We start from the raw sequence: 18,637 nt of genomic DNA on the forward strand, positions 1-18,637 counted from the left end.
TTATTTCACTACGATAACCAACCTCTCACTCCACCTCAAAACTCAGCTGCAGGGAAGTGGCTTCTGTGTTAGGAATTTTAAAAACTAGAAATATATTCTCTGAACCAAAAATTACAGAGTTTTAATGTTGCAACAGTTAAACTTTGCTGACAGCAGGTCAATCTCATCCCTAATATTTTAAAATTCTGCTTGTAAACTCAGTTCCATTCCTCATGACACACTGGGAGCTCTACTCAGCCTGCCCAGGAACCCTAATGAGTTCCTGCAGTTTTTCTTTTAGTGACAAAATGAAAGGAGTGGTTTGTCCACATTTACAATGTAGCACAGAAACTATAACTTGGAGCCTCTCCTAGCATGTTTCTCAGGCAAGGCTGTAGGCCCTCTCCATGTGAGGTGACAATGACTCCTTGAAGAAGCCCGCCAGCCGGCCTGCCCAGCTAAACATGGATGGCCATCTGTACACTCCTTCTCTAGTCTTCCATTAGGCAAAGTAAATGAAGAGGCTAGTACCCTCCCTCCCAGACCACTACAAGCTTTGCTTTTAGTTTTTATTATACTTATTATTATTATAGTTATTATTATACTTATGTATATGTCTGTACCACTGCACACATTGGAACTCAGAAGACAACCTGCAAAGTCAGTCGTCTCCTCCCGGTATCCAGGATCAAACGCAGGCTTCATACTTTGTGACAAGCAGCCTTCACACTAAGCTATCTCACCGCCATGGTTTTGTTTTAATGAAGTAGGAACATACAGAGACAGATTAGAAACCTACAAGCTGTCAGAACAAAGGCCAAAGCACTCCAAGTTTTAATATAAACTAACTTCTACTTGGAGGGGTAATGTATTTTAATTATTACCATGTAGGTCTACGAAGACAGAAACTGAGGATAAAACCAAGGGAGGCTATGCAGTCATTCAAACTTACTTCTGCATGAGGTCCTTCAAATATAACACCCCAGTTATTTAACACTGATGTGAGAAAGGTTCTTTCTATCTGCAACTCAATGTCTAGAATGTGTCTGATATAGCAGAGTCTACATTTACCTCTTCCTTCCATTCAAAGTCTCATCGAGTATTCACACACAGCAGTCTCTCCTTCCACCACCAACCTTGGTCTGTCCCGTCCCGTCCCTAGACTATAACTCTCCTTGTTTTCGAAATGTTCAATCTGATCCTGCCCTACCAAAGCTATAGATGCTTGACTACGGTTAGTATGTGAAAAACATGTTGACAGAAGTCAGTGAGGATATAAATCTCTGTCCAAGGCTTCCAAATACCACAGGGGCAGGTTCTACCTCCACATGGTAAAGCAGCCTATAGAGGGAATTCTGCAATTTTGGTTTCTTTTGAAAATGCAGAAATAATATAAGAATATGTTTTCATTTTAATCCCAGGTGTGAGGATATGGGGCTCCTTCACAGCTGCTGACTACAATTTGCCTCGTGCTCTAGCAGGGGAATAGTTTTGCCAGCTGCAGATAGTTTCTGCAAGTGTGTGATGTTTGGAATTCTGGGATTTTCTCAGACTATAAATACTAGAGCCTCACTAGGTGGGTATGGGTGGTGGTTGGCTGTTCAGGGATGGGGGTTAGTTGGTTACAGTTTGTTAGCAGTCGTGCTCAAAGAGATCTTTCTCTACCCTCTATCCTTCTTTCTCTCCTACCTCGTGATAGGGGTGAAATGGGGAGTGGGAGGGTAAGAAGAACCCACAAAGTAACAAAGACCAGCTACAAACAAAGAAACAAGAACAAGAAGGATTAGATTCAAGGATCTCCCCTCCCCAGCCCCCATCCTTCTTTCTCTCCAATCTAGTGATAACAGGGTGAAATTGGGGGTGGAGAGGGATAAAGGGTAGGAAAAAGAAGAACCCACAGAGTAGAAAAATTAGCTATAGAAGTTAACATACACAGAGACATCTCTTATGTTTTCTTGAGAAGTCTCTGAACCCTAATACTCTGTGTAAGTCTCTCAAGTCCCAGGCAGTCTGCAACCTGAACTTGACCCTTTATACCCATCATTACTGACAGCTGAGTGTGTTTGGGGGGTGAGATCCAAGGATGTAATGAAGTTAGTCTGTGGGGATGTAAATAATATAGGGGATATGGAGAAGGTAGAGTAAATCCTCAAAAACAGACTTAAGGGGGTGGAGAGACAGCTCAGCAGTTTGGAACACTTAGTGCTTTTTTAGAGGACATTGGTTTGACTCTAAGTACCCACATGGTCATCACAATCATCTGTAACTCCAGTTATAGGGGATTCTCAACACCCTCTTCTAGTCTCTGTGGGCATCGGACACACACATGGACACACATGCAGGCAAAAGATTATACATATAAAAATACCTAAAAAACAAAATGAACAAACAAAAACCACAGACTTAACATGATCTAGCAATTGCACTTTTAGGTATATACCCAAAAGTGAGAGCAGAATTTAAACAGGCATTCATGTTACTCTTTGGCATGGCTGTAGTGGTTTGAGTGAGAATGGCCCCAATAGGCTGCCATTTGGATACTTGGTCCCCAATTGGTAAAGCTATGTAGGAAGGACTTAGGAAGTCTTGTTTAAGGAGGTATTACTGGGAATAGGCGTCTCTCTCTGCTTCATGGTTGTTGTCTGAAGCATAATAAACTCGCAGCTACTGCTCCCTGCCAAATGACCACAGGTTCACTCTCTGAAACTGTGAGCCCAAAAAACTCTTTCTTGTATAAGTCGTCTTGGTAGCACAGCAATGAAAAGTAACGAAGACAAATCGGTGGTGGCACATGTCTTTAATCCCAGTATTCAGGAGGCGGAGGCAGAGGCAGAGGCAGAGGCAGGAGAGGGCAGAGGCAGAGGCAGAGGCAGAGGCAGAGGCAGAGGCAGAGGCAGAGGCAGAGGCAGAGGCAGAGGCAGAGGCAGAGGCAGAGGCAGAGGCAAAGGCAGGCAGAGCTCTGTGAGCTTGAGGTCCACCTGGTCTATAGAATTGAGTTCCAGTACAGCCAACACTACCTCTTCATATGAAAGAAAAAGAAACAGAAAGAATAAAAAGAGGAATTAAGACAAATGTGGGAAGCAACCCAAACATCCGTAACACAGACCATGTAGGGTGTGTGTACTAAGACAACTAAGCCAGCTAAGTCCCGAGTCCTCCTGTGATTCCTCCAAGACGCGGTACCCACAGAGCAGTCAGATTCATACAAAGCACAACAGTGATTACAGGCTGGAGGAGGGAAGAGCGCAGGACGACTTGTCGTTGGAGAAGATGAGAAGCTGTAAGGATGGATGACACCAACGTGCCACGACTGCTGACCTAATTACAGACTTAGGAATGACTAAAGTGGTACATGTTAAATTACATGTACGTCTGGACTGCCAATGATGAGAACATGTCCTCACATCTTCCTACTTCAAGCTGTCTCTCACTTATGCTATCTTCCCTGTGAAGCCAAGTCCTCTGCTTTAGAAAAATGCTGCCATGGAAAATTCCCTTTCTCTGGTTTCCTACTGATTTGTGTTTAATTCTTCACCATGGAGGACCGCTCCTGATCCGTATCACTAGGATACGTGCAGAGATGGAGTACTTGGCCTTGTGTTCAATCCCAGTACTACAAAAACAACAAAACAAGAGCTGAAGGGACTTGCAGCCCCATAAGAACAACAATGTCAACCAACCAGAGCTTCCGGGGACTAAATCATTACCCAAAGACTATACATGGACTGACCCATAGCTCCAACTGCATAGGTAGCAGAGGATGGCCTTGTTGGGCACCAGTGGAAGAAGACCTTGGTCCTGGCAAGGTTGGACCCCCCAGTGCCGGGGAATTGGGGAGTGGGGGGGGGGTTGGATGGGCAGGTAACACCCTTATGGGGGAAAGGAAGGGAGAGGGAATAGGGGGCTTATGGACAGAAAACCGGGAAAGGGAGTAACACTTGAAATGTAAATAAAGAAATATATCAATTAAAACACACACACACACACACACACACACACACACACACACACACACACACACACACACACACTTTCAAGAAGAAATGCATCAAAAACCAAGAAATACCCAGCACTCCCAGCACACCTCTAGAACTGGTACCTGTATTTCTTCTTCTGAAGCTGCCAGATCATTGTTTCAGAAAGTTCAGTGGCATAAATTTCTTCAAAATGAGGGCTCATGATTTTTGTGACTTCTCCATCTCCAGCACCTAAATCAAGAAGTCTATGGGTTTTCCAGTCCGGATTAATTTTAAGCAGTCTCTGAAACTGATCTGGTGAGAACACAAACATGGAGCCTCTTCCTAGCAACCTGGGGGAAGAAGGACAGGAGATGAAATCTATGACTCTAAAGAACGTCTACGTACACAGAGAAAACAGCACCAAAGTTTTCTGACTTTGTGAAATTATTATACAATTTAAAAAGTTTATCTTTCGTGGCTAAAAAACAAATTCACAAAGAAAAGGTGGAGGGGATGGCAGAGACGGCAGACTACCCCAGTCAGACGGCGGCACCAGGCAGAGGAGCCAGGCAGGCCTTAGGAAGACGGACTCAACAACAGTGATAGGAAAAGTAACTCTGTATAAAAGAGTCTTAAGGTGCCTAAAAATGGATTTAAAATGCTTTAAAAGAGGAAAAGAGCAACGGTTGTGAGATCAGCTGGATGACATCAGGAAGTGGGTCCGTACTCTGGTTGGTTTATAGTTAGCTGAGACCTGTACTTTATTAAAGTTCCTAAAACACTCCAAACTGATAATACTGACTGAAAAAATAAAGTAAAAAGAGGCTGGTCAAGGTTATATGGGGCCTAAAGGAGCCCTCCCTCAGAAAAGCAGGTACAGCCCAAGCAAGCCATAAAGAGGCACACTCCCTACTCCCTTCTTGCTCCCAAATCCTGGTTTTCTCCATTAAGCCAAACCACCTTTCTTCAAATGAAGTAAAACCTCAAACAGCACAAATGCAAGGAGCTATTACACTGCAGTGAGGCTGAGCGCCTGCAGCTGCAGCAGCCTGCTTTTAAGATTTTCCCTGCAACCTGAAGCAGCTTCTGAGGCAACTCCTCCTCAGATCCTGGAAAACACAGGGCAAAAGCACTGGTACAAGAAGCAGGGAAGTGTACATCATTCTGTCACTCTGGGAATAATCAGAACGTAAAAGAGGTTTACTGTTTAATGACTATCAAGATGCTTGTAACAAGATGCTTACCATAGCACCAGCACTAAAAGGCCTGGAGATGATGTACTAAATTCCCTCTCTTCTTTTGCCATTAAAACCACAGAGAGTTAACAAAATCTAATGATGTATTTACAGTAAGTCTTCTGCCTCACACAATGCTGAGACCGGAGAGTAGGAACCAAGAAGAGCCCAGAGACAGCTAAGCATGTTGCTAAGAACCACAACTTCTTACCAAAGAAAGTTTTATCTCATAAGACACATAACTCATGCCCACTGTTTGTATTGCTAGTGGAAAAACAAGCACATGGATGAAAAGGGACTGCGGTTGTTGGAATGGATGGATAAAATCCACGCAGGATCCAGTCAAGCAGAAGGGCTCCAGACAGCCTGATGCTGACTTCATGTCACAGATCCAAGTTAAGTCATAAAATATTTTGCCAAAAACTTTCCGAGCTATAATAAAACATGCTTCCCAAGCCATCTCCTTGGGATGTGAAGAACCCTGACATGATACCTGAGGTCAGAGCCCACAAAGTTAACTCACCAAAATCTACATTTAAAGGTACCAAAAAGAAATGAGGAAAATACTGCCTTATTTGCGAAGAACATGCGCAATGGGGGCTCCATAAAAAAGTGTCAGAGTCAAAATCTACAAGTCCAGTTGTTAACCAAAAACAACTCTGCCCTTCAAGAAGTTCACCAAGATCTGAAAAATTAAACTTCCTACAATGATTACCTCGCACAACAGAATCATCCGAGTACATATGGAATCCTAGTATGATGTCAAGGTTTTGGAAACATACCATATAGTCAGAATGGTCTCCACTGCCTCTAGTCTTTCATAATCATCCTAGATTCTCTAGTCAAGTCTCTCTGGATCTAACTCTCCTCCTTATACAATAAGATGAACAAAGCTATCAAGTCTCTCCAGGGATATAGCTTTATAGTAGATAGAGTCTTTGCCTCAATTGTACCAGGCAGTAAAATTCCAAGTACCACAAATTTTTTAAAGAAGAAAGGAAATATGTTTAAACTGGAGGTGGTGGCACATGCCTGTTATCCCAGCAATCAGGAGGTAGAGGCAGGAATAGTGCCACAAATTCAAGACCAGCCAAAGACATATAACAAGACCCTATATAAAAACAAAATCAAAGAATAAAAACAACTCACTTTACTTAGCCTTCTTTCTTCCACGAAGAAATTTGGTAAGTATCTGAGCTCAAAAAGGTTTCATCGTAACTACGTAGTTATTTCTATTGTAGTGAGTTAACATAGTAGAAAATATCTCTGGGCTAAAAACTGAGTTACTGAGTTCCCAGTTCTGTTTTGAACTGGGTTAAAACAGGGCAAGAAGGCAGGCAGGCAGAAGCACTAAGTTTAACAAGGGAGGAGAGGCAGTAAGATGGCTCAGTGGACAGAGGTACTAAGTCTGACTACCTAAATGCAATCCCAACCCACATGGTAAGAGAAAACCAATCCCCACAATTTGTCTACTGCCCTTAATATGCCCTGGCACGTGCACAGGTACATGCACCTGCACACATACATACATACACACAGGCTCACATACAATAAAAAGTAGAATGAGCAAGGCATACAGTATGCAAGAGGTGTATATCACTGAGTTCAGGAGAACAGGAGTTTGAGGTCAATTTGGGCAATATATCAAGGCTCCATCAAAACAAAAGGGTAGAGGCAGGGTTATAAGGGAAGCCAACAGTACTTACTAATTATATTGCCTCTTTGATCAAACGACTATACTCTAGAGCAAGGAGTTTTAAATGGGTTTCTTCCAACAGGTAGAAGGGAAGTAATTTAGTTTGAAACAGACAATCATATAAAGTACTGAATGTAAATACTTTTTAAGAAAAGATTCCCACCTTTTATTACTCAAAGAGGTAGAGAATCCTTCATAAAAAATCTCTGCGGGGTGACTCACCTGATGTCTGAAGAAAGAATAATGGCAAAGAACAGAAATTCAATACAACCAATTTTAGGAATAAAACATCAACCTAAATTACATAAACTCAATTCCCAATACAAAATAACAAATGTTTACTGAAGCAAACATACGCCAAGCTCATTTAAACAAGGATGAAAATCAAGTAAGAAATCCTGAGGGATGGCTTATGGTGCCTGAAAACATATTTAAGGACCAGATGATGACTGGGGATCCAGACATTTAGCAAAAACTAGATTCAAGCCTCAAGGGGAAAGAAAAGAAGAGCACAAGAGGCCTGTTAAGCACCATGACCAGGTGCCAAAATTTGGCTTTCTCCATTCTAGGCCTTGCCTATGTTTAAAAATTCAACTAAGAAGTGATAAATAATATTTATAGATAAATAATATTTATGAAGTATTTTCTGTAGGTATATGAAGGAACCACTCTCAGGGCAGAGATTTCTACACTAAAGTTACAAACTTTCTAGTGAGTCTAGACATTATATTAAAGACAAAAAAGTGATAGACCCTTCAAAACAAGTTGTTGCCAACTGTTGGGCTAAACAATCAGATCCCTGCCAAAAACAAACAAACAAACAAACAAACAAACAAACAAACTAGCCAGTGGGACGTGGGCCTAAAAAGTCCTTCTCCTTCAGCATAAGAACCTCCACTTGAAGGATTGCTCTCAAATCTTTGCTACTCCAAAGCATACTGTTGCCTGCTGCTGTGGTGACTGTGGTAGCTGCAGTGGTGGTGCACCCTTTTAATCTCAATACTCTGGAGGTGGATTTCTGAGCTTGTACCAGCTACACAGAGAAGAGCTATCTTGGGAAAAAACAAAACAAACAAACAAACAAACAAAACCCCTCAGCTCAGCTTCAATCTAGAACTTGGGGGACAGAGGCAGGTGGAACTCTAGGAATTTGATGCCTGCCTAGTGAGACCCTGTTTCAAAAAACAAAACAACAAAAAACAGACTCTCAGAACCAACCAACTCATAACCTATCTTTTAACACCATCTCCTGGTGGTTCCGTGTACTTCAGAGCAGGAAATGCACTAAATGAAGTCTCTGACCACAGAAATATAGGCTATTTAAGTTACTTGCAAAGTTAGGGTGAATTTAAAAGTCTAAGTACACAGAGCTCCAACAGTGGGTCTGCTGTCAAGGGTTTGACAGGTACAAATGCTGGAGCTGAGGGAGCACCTACAACGAGGCACCACTCATCTTTCCTTTTTTAAGCCTAAGAATTAAAAAAAGCAGGGAGGTGGGAGTGGGGATTCTTATAGTCACTTACCCGTTAATAGATGTTCTAGACATAAACAGGCTAAAAACAGATGATACAAAGGAATGATAGAGTTGGATAAATAGCCAGCCAGATTTCTCAATGCTGTTGTTTAAGAAGATCTGTGTTCCTTGGTCAAGATAACTCTGAACAAAGACAGACTGAAGTGATTCGCATAATTTCTCTCTGTTGCACACATACCACTAGGAAAGAAAAAAAAAAGATTAAACATAGTTGATGTAATACCTGAGAAACGTAACAACAGAAAACAGAAGTCAAATATAATCTAAGATCTTCAAATATAATCACAACTCTGAGGCCAATTAGCATCTTTTCTGCCTACGTGACCCACAAGTACAAACCTTCCTCGGGCATGATTGTCTCACTTCATTCTCTTCACCCAGTCTTGGGGGAGCGTGGGGGTGGGGTGGGGTGGGGCTTTTCTAGTCATGCAGCACAGCAGGTAACAGAGTTAGATCATCGCCCAAGCCTAGATCTTAGAAGCCTAACTCAAGGCTTCCCTCAGAACACAGTCAGGTCACCAGACCTTCCCTGGCTGAGATTCATTCAGCATCACAAAGCAGAGGGCTAGCAGCATTGTGTTTAAATGAAACGTCATATAAACCAATGACACACCTCCAATCTACCAACCAAATCAGTAGCAGAATGAGCAAGAATGAATCGGTACTATGGAGAATACACCAGGTTGTCTGTCTTCCTCAGAGGTATAAGGGGAAGAGACCTTTGGCTATCTTGGGTCTGGCTTAGCACCTACATCAAGAGATTGCAGGATGAGCTCAAGAAAGCCAAAGGCGTACCTTGAGTTCATTCTGCAGTCAAGAAGACCAAGTGATGGCACACTAGCAAAAGATTTCTAGGAATAGGCTCTAGCAAGGACATATTTTTTAAAACAAAATTCCACAACTACAGATAAAAGTTAACCTAGTAGACGCATAGCTCAGTGGTTAAGAGCACTGGCTGTCCTTGCAAAGGACCCAGATTAGTTTCCGAGCACCCCCACAGCAGCTCACAACCATCTGTAACTCCACTTTTAGGAGATCCAATGCCCTATTCTGTCCTCTGTGGGTACTTCATGCACATGATCAATTATATACATGCAAGCAAAACACTCATACACATAAAATAAAAATAATTTATTTCATTTATATATTTAGCTCACTCCCCAAAACAAACATTTCCCATCAGTGTAGCAGAAAAGTGGGAAAGTAAGTTGCACGACAGCTTCAGAGTCAGACCCACAAGCAAGTCCTAGCTTTATAACTCCTATGTGAGTTCAGACGGTGAGAGCTCAGACTATCATTCCTTAGCAGACAGTATGATGCTACTAGTATGTATGCTGGTCAAGTACAGGAGTAAACAAAGTAATGCAGGCCACTCCTCAGCACAGCACACCTGTAAAGGTTAGTAGTAGTGATTCCACTAACACCGTCACATTAAATACAATGGAATCACTCAAAGCATTATTTGTTAAGAAAATACTAATAAGGAGTCTACTAGTCAAACGTGACTTGTTTAACCCTGACAAATCTGGCCATTTACCAGCAGTAAGCGTCCCAAAACATCCTGTACAAGTAACTAGTGGAACAATTTTACAGCCCTCTTATGCTTACTGAATGCTGAGTGCCATCAGTCTTCCTGACACTGGCTTTAAAAGAAACCAACTGTAAGCCAGCAAAAACATGCAAAAGGTCACATTAAATGTCCATGATTCATCCTTTATACACCCTACATATCCCAAACTGAATAAGTCAAACCTTTCTTGTTCTTGACTACTTTAACCACCATTACCTAAACTGCCTGGACTTTACCTAGAACTCCTTGTTGCCTCTACCCTATAGTGTCAAGTTATACGATGGCTTAAATTCATAGCCTGCACTTCTCTCCTTGGTCTGGAAATGTTCTTGCTTAATCATTTACTTAAAATCCTTAAAACTTACTGAGCCTGAAGCTATGCCTCGGTACAGTTCATAAACCATTTTTATTACACTCATGTCCTTGTGCACATTCTGAACTCTTGAGTTCCTCTCCCTCTCTCCCCCTCCCCTTCCTCCTCCCCCTCCCCTTTCCCCTCTCCTCCTCTCCCCCTCCTCCTCTCCCTCTCTCTCTCCTCTGAAATGACTAATCAAGTTGAAACCCAGAACCTTGCTAACAGGAAATCAAGAGCATTCTATTAATGTGGGTAAGAAGTCATCCATCTGAAAACCAGGAGCTAAGAATTTCTTGGCATCCATTTGCAAATGGACTTCCAGAAGTAAGCAACAAGTGGTGTCTCATTAACTGCTGATTTATTGTTTTCAAGCACCAAGGAAAAAAAACCCTCAAATTTTAATAGCATATTTCTCCATTCATAAATACTACATGTGTGGTTGAACCTTTCCTGCCTCAGAAGTTTTCTGGGGTATCTGAATAAAAATGACCTCCATAGGTTCTTCTACTTGAATGCTTAGTAACAAGGGACAGCACTATTTTAAAAGATTAGAAGGATTGGGTGTAGCCTTGCAGGAATGGAGGAAGTGTGTCAGTGGGGGTGGGCTTTGGGGTTTCAAAAGCCCATGCAGAGCCATCCCTCCCTCAGCCTGCGGATCAGGATATAACTCTCAGCTACTCATCATGTGCCTGCCTGCCTTCTAGCCACCATTCCCTCTCATGATAATAATGGACTAACCTCTGAAACTGTAAGCAAGCCCACAATTAAATATTTTCTTTTATAATAGTTGCCTTGGCCTTGGTGTCTCTTCACAGCAATAGAACAGTGACAGAAGTTGATTAGGGAATGGAATTTGCTGCAGAATAAAAAGGAGTAAAAGGTTTCCATGTCTCTCCTTACCAAGTTATATGATGCAAGCCTCAAGTCCACAACAGCATTAGTCACCACTACCAAAAAGGAGAAATTAGGGGTTGGGGATTTAGCTCAGTGGTAGAGCGCTTGCCTGGGAAGCGCAAGGCCCTGGGTTCGGTCCCCAGCTCCGGGGGGGGAAAAAAAAAAAAGGAGAAATGAAACTGTCAATCAACTGATGAGTACAAAGGTGTGGTGAATGCATACAAGAGAACTGTATTCAATCATAAAAAGAATGAAGTGCACGCTCATGTTCCAGAGGGTGAGTTTTGACCACATACTAAAGTAAAACAAACCAGTACAAGATCACACACTGTACAACTATTCTGCTTATAACAAACATCTATGATATGGAAATCCAGAGATAAAAAAACAGATTTTGTGGCCCAGGTCTTGGGCAAAGAGACAGTAGGGACTGGCTACTGATAGACACCTATTAGTAATACACAACTCTGAAAATATTAGAATCTATCAAATTATACATTTTAATTTTTTATGGGAACTGTGGAGATATCTCAGTTGACAAAGTGTCTGCCTTGCAAACATGAGGACCTTAATTCAATGTCCAGAACCATGTAAATGAAGAAGTCACGCATGTGGTATTAAATTTATAATCCAATGATGGAAAAGTGGAGAAAAATAAAGGCCTAGGGCTTCCTGGACAGCCAGCCTTGCCATACGATCTGGCAAGTTCCAGGCCAGTGACAGAACAAAGTGGACAGCTCCTGAGGAATGACAACTAAAGCTATTCTGAGTACCACCCACACGCACAAACATGTACGCACATACGGCCACACTGTTATTATAGCAAACACACCTACATGAATGGGCAGTTTGGTCCTACAGAAATTACGCACTCTGAAAACACAAGTGACCTATCAAACCTCTTAGCATGTAAAATTTAATAATATGAACAATAATTAATAACCATCAAAGTGCTTACTTACCATGGTTCCTAAGGCCTTACCTCACAGCACGTACTGTCCTGACACTGGCCCTTATTCTCTTCTGAAGGCTCCTTTCCCATGGCTATTTCACATGCTTTTTGTTCTGCCCACTGTGCTCCCCTCCTGGTTAGTACAGCCCCAATAAAGTATTTCCTCAGTTTCCCTGAACTCTAAGCTTCCAGAGTAGCTTAGAGTTCCCTATACTAAGCCCCCCTCATACAATCCATGTATCTCCTTGCCAATATGTATGCCAGCTGAATAATGACTATACAATTACACGTTTGGCATCCATCCTCACAGACTGAAAGACTCATAAAGACTGTGAAAACAGCTGGCTTCAGTTTGGTAGACACACATGATTTATTTGTCTCTCTCTCACTCTCATAAGAATCACTGCTCAAGACCCAAAGGAAGTTTAAATAGGTAGCATCTGCCATCTTTAACAAACTCATGGAGGAAACACGAATAACCACAAAGACATCCTGTCACTGGGTTGTCAGATGCTCAAACTCCAGGTTTTCTACAAGGTCTTGCTTAACTGTAACTTTGCAAACAGTAGTTAAAGATATCTACCTATCACAAAACTGCATTACCATGCAAAAACAAACATGAAAGACAGACAGTGAGCACCAGGCACCTGGCAAATCTTCATGTTGCAATTATACCACACAAGTTCTTGCTTTTTGTTTCTGTTTTTAACAGGGTCTTACCCTGTAGCATAGACTGGTTTGGTTTGGAGCTCACTATGTAGTTCTGACTAAAGGTGAATGTCCTGCTTCAGCCTCCCGAGTACTAGAAGTACAGGCACGAGACACTTCACGTGGGTTTTTTAGCAGAGAAGTCGTATGAGTCTAGGTACCTTAGCTGGCTTTAGAGTCCATTCATGCAACTGTACGCCAAGAGCATCTTTTCAAAGGTCCTTGCTTCACTCTACCCAGTATTGCTTGAAAACAAAATAGGACTATTCTCCAATGAAACAGGTCTAAACAAGTTTGAGGAAATATAATCCAGTCTGGACAATGTATTCCCACGGGCCCAGGTTTCTCAATCTTGGCCCTGACACTTGGGGCTGATAGTCCTTTGTCATCAATTACCCTTACATATATATCAGAGGCTGGTAGCACCATCCCAAGTGCACAAAATGTCCCCAGCAATTGAGCAACTGCAACTGCCTGAGAATCTATATGAGAACTGGATTTAGCCAGTAGTGTTTCCTATCTTTCTTGGCTTAACTCTGGTCTGAGCCTGATACTGATTATTTTAAAGAGTGACTCACTGGTCTCAGGGAATTTGAACTTCAGAAGGGAAAATAAAAATCTGAAACCAAAAGAAACAAGCAACAATGAGACTATGATCTGGGATGCAATCTGTAGAGCCTCAATAAGCAAATCCGCTCAGAAAGCCACAGGAGACAACCAATCAGTGCAGAAGCTGCTGCACACAGTCGGTGGTCCCCCTGTAGCCACTGCTCTGCAGACAACCAGGCTTAAATGAAAGCTCTATAGAGCTCACAGCACCAGGTAAGCTGCCTATTGACTCACTTTCCAGCAGGGAAGTTCTTTGAATGAATGGCCCTCAAAGGCTACAAAGACAAAGGTGCACTGGGCAAGAACAAAATACTACACTTATTACATTTCCTGTTGGAAGAGTCCTTAGAGCCAGGAACCAGCTTCACACAGGGCTCAACTCTTTAGCTGGAGACAACAGCGTCTAAAAGAGCATTTTAATGATTTCACTATCATTCTCCTTTAAAGATCTATGAACTTATCAATCAAGTAAACTTTGAAATCCAACCAACCGACGGATGCTAATCACAGTAGGCTGTGATAAACGCCTTTTAAACTACAGTACCTAACAATAGTTGTGGTTATTTGCACATGCCTCCAAGGACAGTAATAACTAGACAAACAGTGAAGAGCCAAACAGGGCAGGTGACAGTAGCATGGCAGCATCTCTAACAATATTACTAAATCAAGGTAATGGAACATGAAGTCATACTGTCTGTCAAAACTTCTTCATGGGCTGGAGAGTGGCTCAGTGGGTAAGATCATTTGCTGGGCAAACATAAGAACCTGAGCTGAAATCCCAAGCACACATATAAAAAGCCAGGCACGTCTGTATGTGACCATAACCCCAGTGTCAGAGGGTGGGGACAAGTAGATTCTGGAAGCTTGCTGGCCAGGCTGTCTAGCCAAAATCATTAGCTTGTGATTTAGTGTCTGTCTCAAGACAATAAAACAGAGAGTGATAGAGGAGTATGCCCAATGTCCTCCTTAAGTCTCCACAACTGTGCATCTGCACAGTGAACGCATACACAACACACACATGCATACACACACACACAATAGAAACTTTACCAGTCACACGAACATTTCTTATTTTTATATGACCTCGGTTGACAAGTCACTTTTAGAGTGAAAGAAATGCAGCTCTTCTATGAAACCACCGATGACTGCCAAAGGCTAAGAGATACAGTTAAAAGTTTCTCTAACATTATTTTTTTACAGCTTCACCACCAGTCAAACATATGCTATACAATGAATAGTCTTTTCTTTCAAAATACGAATACAACAAAATTGAGCACACCAATAGAACTCGACAATTGTAAAATACAGCTTCTTGACTTGACATAGTATAACATAATAAATACTTGGTCTTTACCCCCATATTTCTGATACAGAGCTCCTAAAACTTCTGGGAAACCTTCAAGGTGATAAGAATGTCTTTAGGCGAACTGGAAGAGCTTGAAGGAGCTCGAGACCCCATATGTACAGCAATGCCAAACAACCAGAGCTTCCAGGGACTAAGCCACTACCCAAAGACTATACATGGACTGACCCTGGACTCTGACCTCGTAGGTAGCAATGAATATCCTAGTAAGAGCACCAATGGAAGGGAAGCCCTGGGTCCTGCTAAGACTGAACCCCAGTGAACTAGACTGTTGGGGAGAGGGCAGCAATGGGGAGGGTTGGAGGAACACCCATAAGGAAGGGGAGGGGGAGGGGATGTTTACCCGGAAACCGGGAAAGGGAATAACACTCGAAATGTATATAAGAAATACTCAAGTTAATAATAATAAAAAAAAAAAAAGAAAGAAAATAGCTGACATTTTGTACTTTTTTATGTGAAATTATATATGACGTAGAATAATATTGTGTTCCACTAATGGTCCTTTATTGTTTCATCAAAGGTGATGGTCTATTACCTAGACAGTAGTCTCAATGTAACTATGATTAAATGCTCCAATAAATATTTGCATAAAGTCTAAAAAAAAAAAAAAAAAGAATGTCTTTAGGCGATTAGAGAGATGGCTCACGAGTTAAGAGTACTTATTGAGCTTCCAGAGAACCAGGGCTAGATTCCCAGAACCTACAAGGTGGCTCACAACCAGTTCATGGCATCCAGTGCCCTCTTCTGGCCTCCCTGGGAACTAGGTATGCACATGGTGCCCAGACATGCATGCAGTCAAGATACTCATACACATAAAATAAAAATAAATCTCTTTTAAAATTAAAAAGAATGATTTTGTTTATAGATAAGATGATTTCCAAAGTGGGAAGGAAGAAAAGTTATGAATAGAAAGCTGGAACTTTCTGCCCTATTCTGTGTCCCCAGGAACAGAAAAAATACTAAAGATTGAAACTGTCATCCACAGCCAATAATTCAATCCATTATGCCTCAACTGGGAATCATTATAGCAAATTATGCAACCTAGGGGGTGGGGTTGCAGGAACCTCTGAACATTCAGCCAAGCTGAGGAAAGGTGATGGCAGTCTGGGGACCTGGAACTTGCAGCTGGCCTCTCAAGTGGTGGTCTGATAGGACTAAGCCCTAAGACCTGTGACTTAAGCCTTGCCCCTGTCTTGTTGCTTTAAGCTTTACCAAAGCAGTCAGATTGGTTAAAGACAGAACATCAAGTAGTGGTCCTACCACTGTCTAACCACACAAGCCACAAACCATCGACTAGTTTACGTACCCTACCCTAATTTTAGTACCTCCACAGAGGCCCACTGGGGTGGGTGCAGTTTTCTATTACGAAGGAAAGCCCACTTTCTCACAGCCTTCAGAGAACACATGGTATCTAGAAAGAGCTACATGAAGTCATGGAAAATGTTTGGGCCTTTGACTAAGACAAAGCTGGATTCAAACCCAACTCTGCCCAACAACTGACTCTGCTTTCACGAGTCTTTTGTAGACTCGATCTTCAATCTGTAAAGTGGGAGTGGAACCACCTAGGAAGAGCTGTGTAAGAATTAAAAATCATAACTCGGGGTTGGGGATTTAGCTCAGTGGTAGAGCGCTTGCCTAGCAAGTACAAGGCCCTGGGTTCGGTCCCCAGCTCCGAAAAAAGGAAAAGAAAAAAAAAATCATAACTCAAAGGTACCCGATGAACAATAACTATTCACGTGTCAGAAGGAAAAGGCTGAATGATGTTGTGGTTTGCCCTGGAGTTATCTGTATTTTGATGCTAATTCCACTGCCCCAAGGACAGCTGCCTAATCACTACTCAGGAATCAGGTGAGTTCCTCAGAACCTTCTCCCCATTGAATTTGTAAAATACAGGTGAGGGCAGGAACAGGATAGAAAGAGGCCTGTCACTGGATGAGAAGGAAGGATGGGTGGGAGAAGAGTTTAAAGGAAGAGGAGGAGCCTGGAACAGAAAAGAAGAGACAGGAGGGAGAGGGGAGAAGCCATGGCAGGTGACGTTAAGATTCCGCTCTGTGTATTTACAGGTTGTTATTAATGTTCTTAAGGGATAGATGGTACTGGGCTTTGTATGTTTAGGTGGGCAATTATATCTTACCAACTGGGTCAAAGATCATTGTGTTGTGTGTTCTTTTATGTGACGATTTGAGTGTAGGAAAGTGTGCGGTGGCAGGAGACACTGGGCCACCGTGGAGTTGCTGAACCTAGTGAGGTAAAAGGCAACCATACTTTTTTTATTTTTTATATTTTTATAACAATAGATGGTGGACCAATGTGATGGGCAAGAATCCACTAGTAATCCTAAGAGTTGAAAGTTTTTATTTTCTAAGTAAGAGGAGGCCAGTGCCATGTTAAGTCATGTGATATCTCAAGGGTGGGAATTTAAACAAAGAAACAGGGAAGTAGCCTGGGCTGGCAGGCTGTAGGTCCCCTGCTGTGTGATAAGTAATGGCAGATCAGAGAGTTAGAGATTAAAAGCTGCTTTTTAAAGAAAGTTGTTTAGAAAGTCTTTCAGGATACTCATATTCCTTTTAACGTGGGCTCCAGGGGAATTTTGGGTTGAAATCCTAGTTAGGCAAGCTACTTCTTAAAGACAGGTATTATTAAAAGGTGATTAAGTTTGTTTTCAGAAAGAAAAGAGTAAAAAGATTACCTGAATCAGGTAGGGATTTTCATCCAAGGTTCAGAACTTAGGGGAAAATTAGTCACTACCTCCAAGTAGAGAGTTGTGATAAATGTCTGTAACACCAGGCAGAGTGAATGCAGACATATATTATAGAAGTTATTAAGGTTAAAGAAAAATCTGTGGCTCTGGGTAGAGAGCTTAACAGACAGATATATTTTGGGCTAACGTCCTGATTTTTAAGTTGCTTATTGATATTGGAATTGATAGAAGGTACTTACAAGTTATTAAGGTTAGGTAAAAATCTGTGGCTCCCGGTAGAGAGCTTCACAGATGGATATATATTTAGGGTATTAAGGTTAAATAAAAATCTGTGGCTCCAGGCAGAGAGCCTAACAGATGGATACATTTTTAGACTAAAGTGCTGGTTTGATATGTTGCTTATTGATATTGGAATTGACGAAGGTATTTGGTTTGTTTTATGAATTACCTCACTAAAGGCCATATGGCTCGTTGATGCTGGCTAGTGAGGGTTTATGGTTATTTTTGATATTTACCACAACAGGAAGCTTGGATTCTCTTAACATGGGCTACACAGAAATTTTGGGTTAATTTCCTGATATCATAGAGTACAAAAGCCTATCAGGCTCATTGTTTAGCTTATTTCCTTTTTTAAAAATTGTTTAATCTTCACAATGGGTGTGACTTTGAGTTTTATGGTTATATTATTACTCAGGGAGAGTGCAAGATACAAGCTTTTCTGGCTACAGACTAAGGAACACAGTATTTTGGGAGAAAGATTTTGTCTTTGTGTTTTTAAAAAGTGTGATTAGGCTCTGGAAACCTCACAGAGTCATACTGATCAGATTTGATAGAGGTAGATCACCTGAAAAATTGATTCAGGAGAATCAAACCAAAAGATATCTCTATTCTAAACTTTTTGTCTTGAGAGCTGTATTTTACAGAGTGTGCCTACCTGGATTCCTGGTCTCAAGGACTTTCAGCTGGGTCCAGTCAGGACACATCTGCTACAGCATTTGCTTCATTCTTCCTACCCCCTACCCCCAAAGATATCTCAATGCCCATGTATAGTTTGAAGAAGTTATAGAGGAGTAGTCACCCCA

At 41.8% G+C, this 18,637-nt stretch overlaps 1 protein-coding gene across 2 annotated transcripts in view; it reads right to left on the bottom strand.

Annotated features, from left to right (window-relative positions):
- The window catches only part of Mettl9 (methyltransferase like 9), a 47,182-nt gene that overhangs the window by 22,154 nt on the left and 6,391 nt on the right, over positions 1 to 18,637 (bottom strand). For both annotated transcript variants that reach the window (XM_032892752.1, XM_032892751.1), the window contains exons 2-3: positions 8,393 to 8,583; positions 4,079 to 4,288 (exon numbers count right to left, since the gene is read on the bottom strand). In XM_032892752.1, coding sequence (XP_032748643.1) covers positions 4,079 to 4,288; positions 8,393 to 8,583 — 401 coding nt within the window. The remainder of the gene's footprint in view (positions 1 to 4,078; positions 4,289 to 8,392; positions 8,584 to 18,637) is intronic.

Source organism: Rattus rattus, chromosome 2, assembly GCF_011064425.1.
Source record: "Rattus rattus isolate New Zealand chromosome 2, Rrattus_CSIRO_v1, whole genome shotgun sequence".
NCBI classification, from domain to species: domain Eukaryota; kingdom Metazoa; phylum Chordata; class Mammalia; order Rodentia; family Muridae; genus Rattus; species Rattus rattus.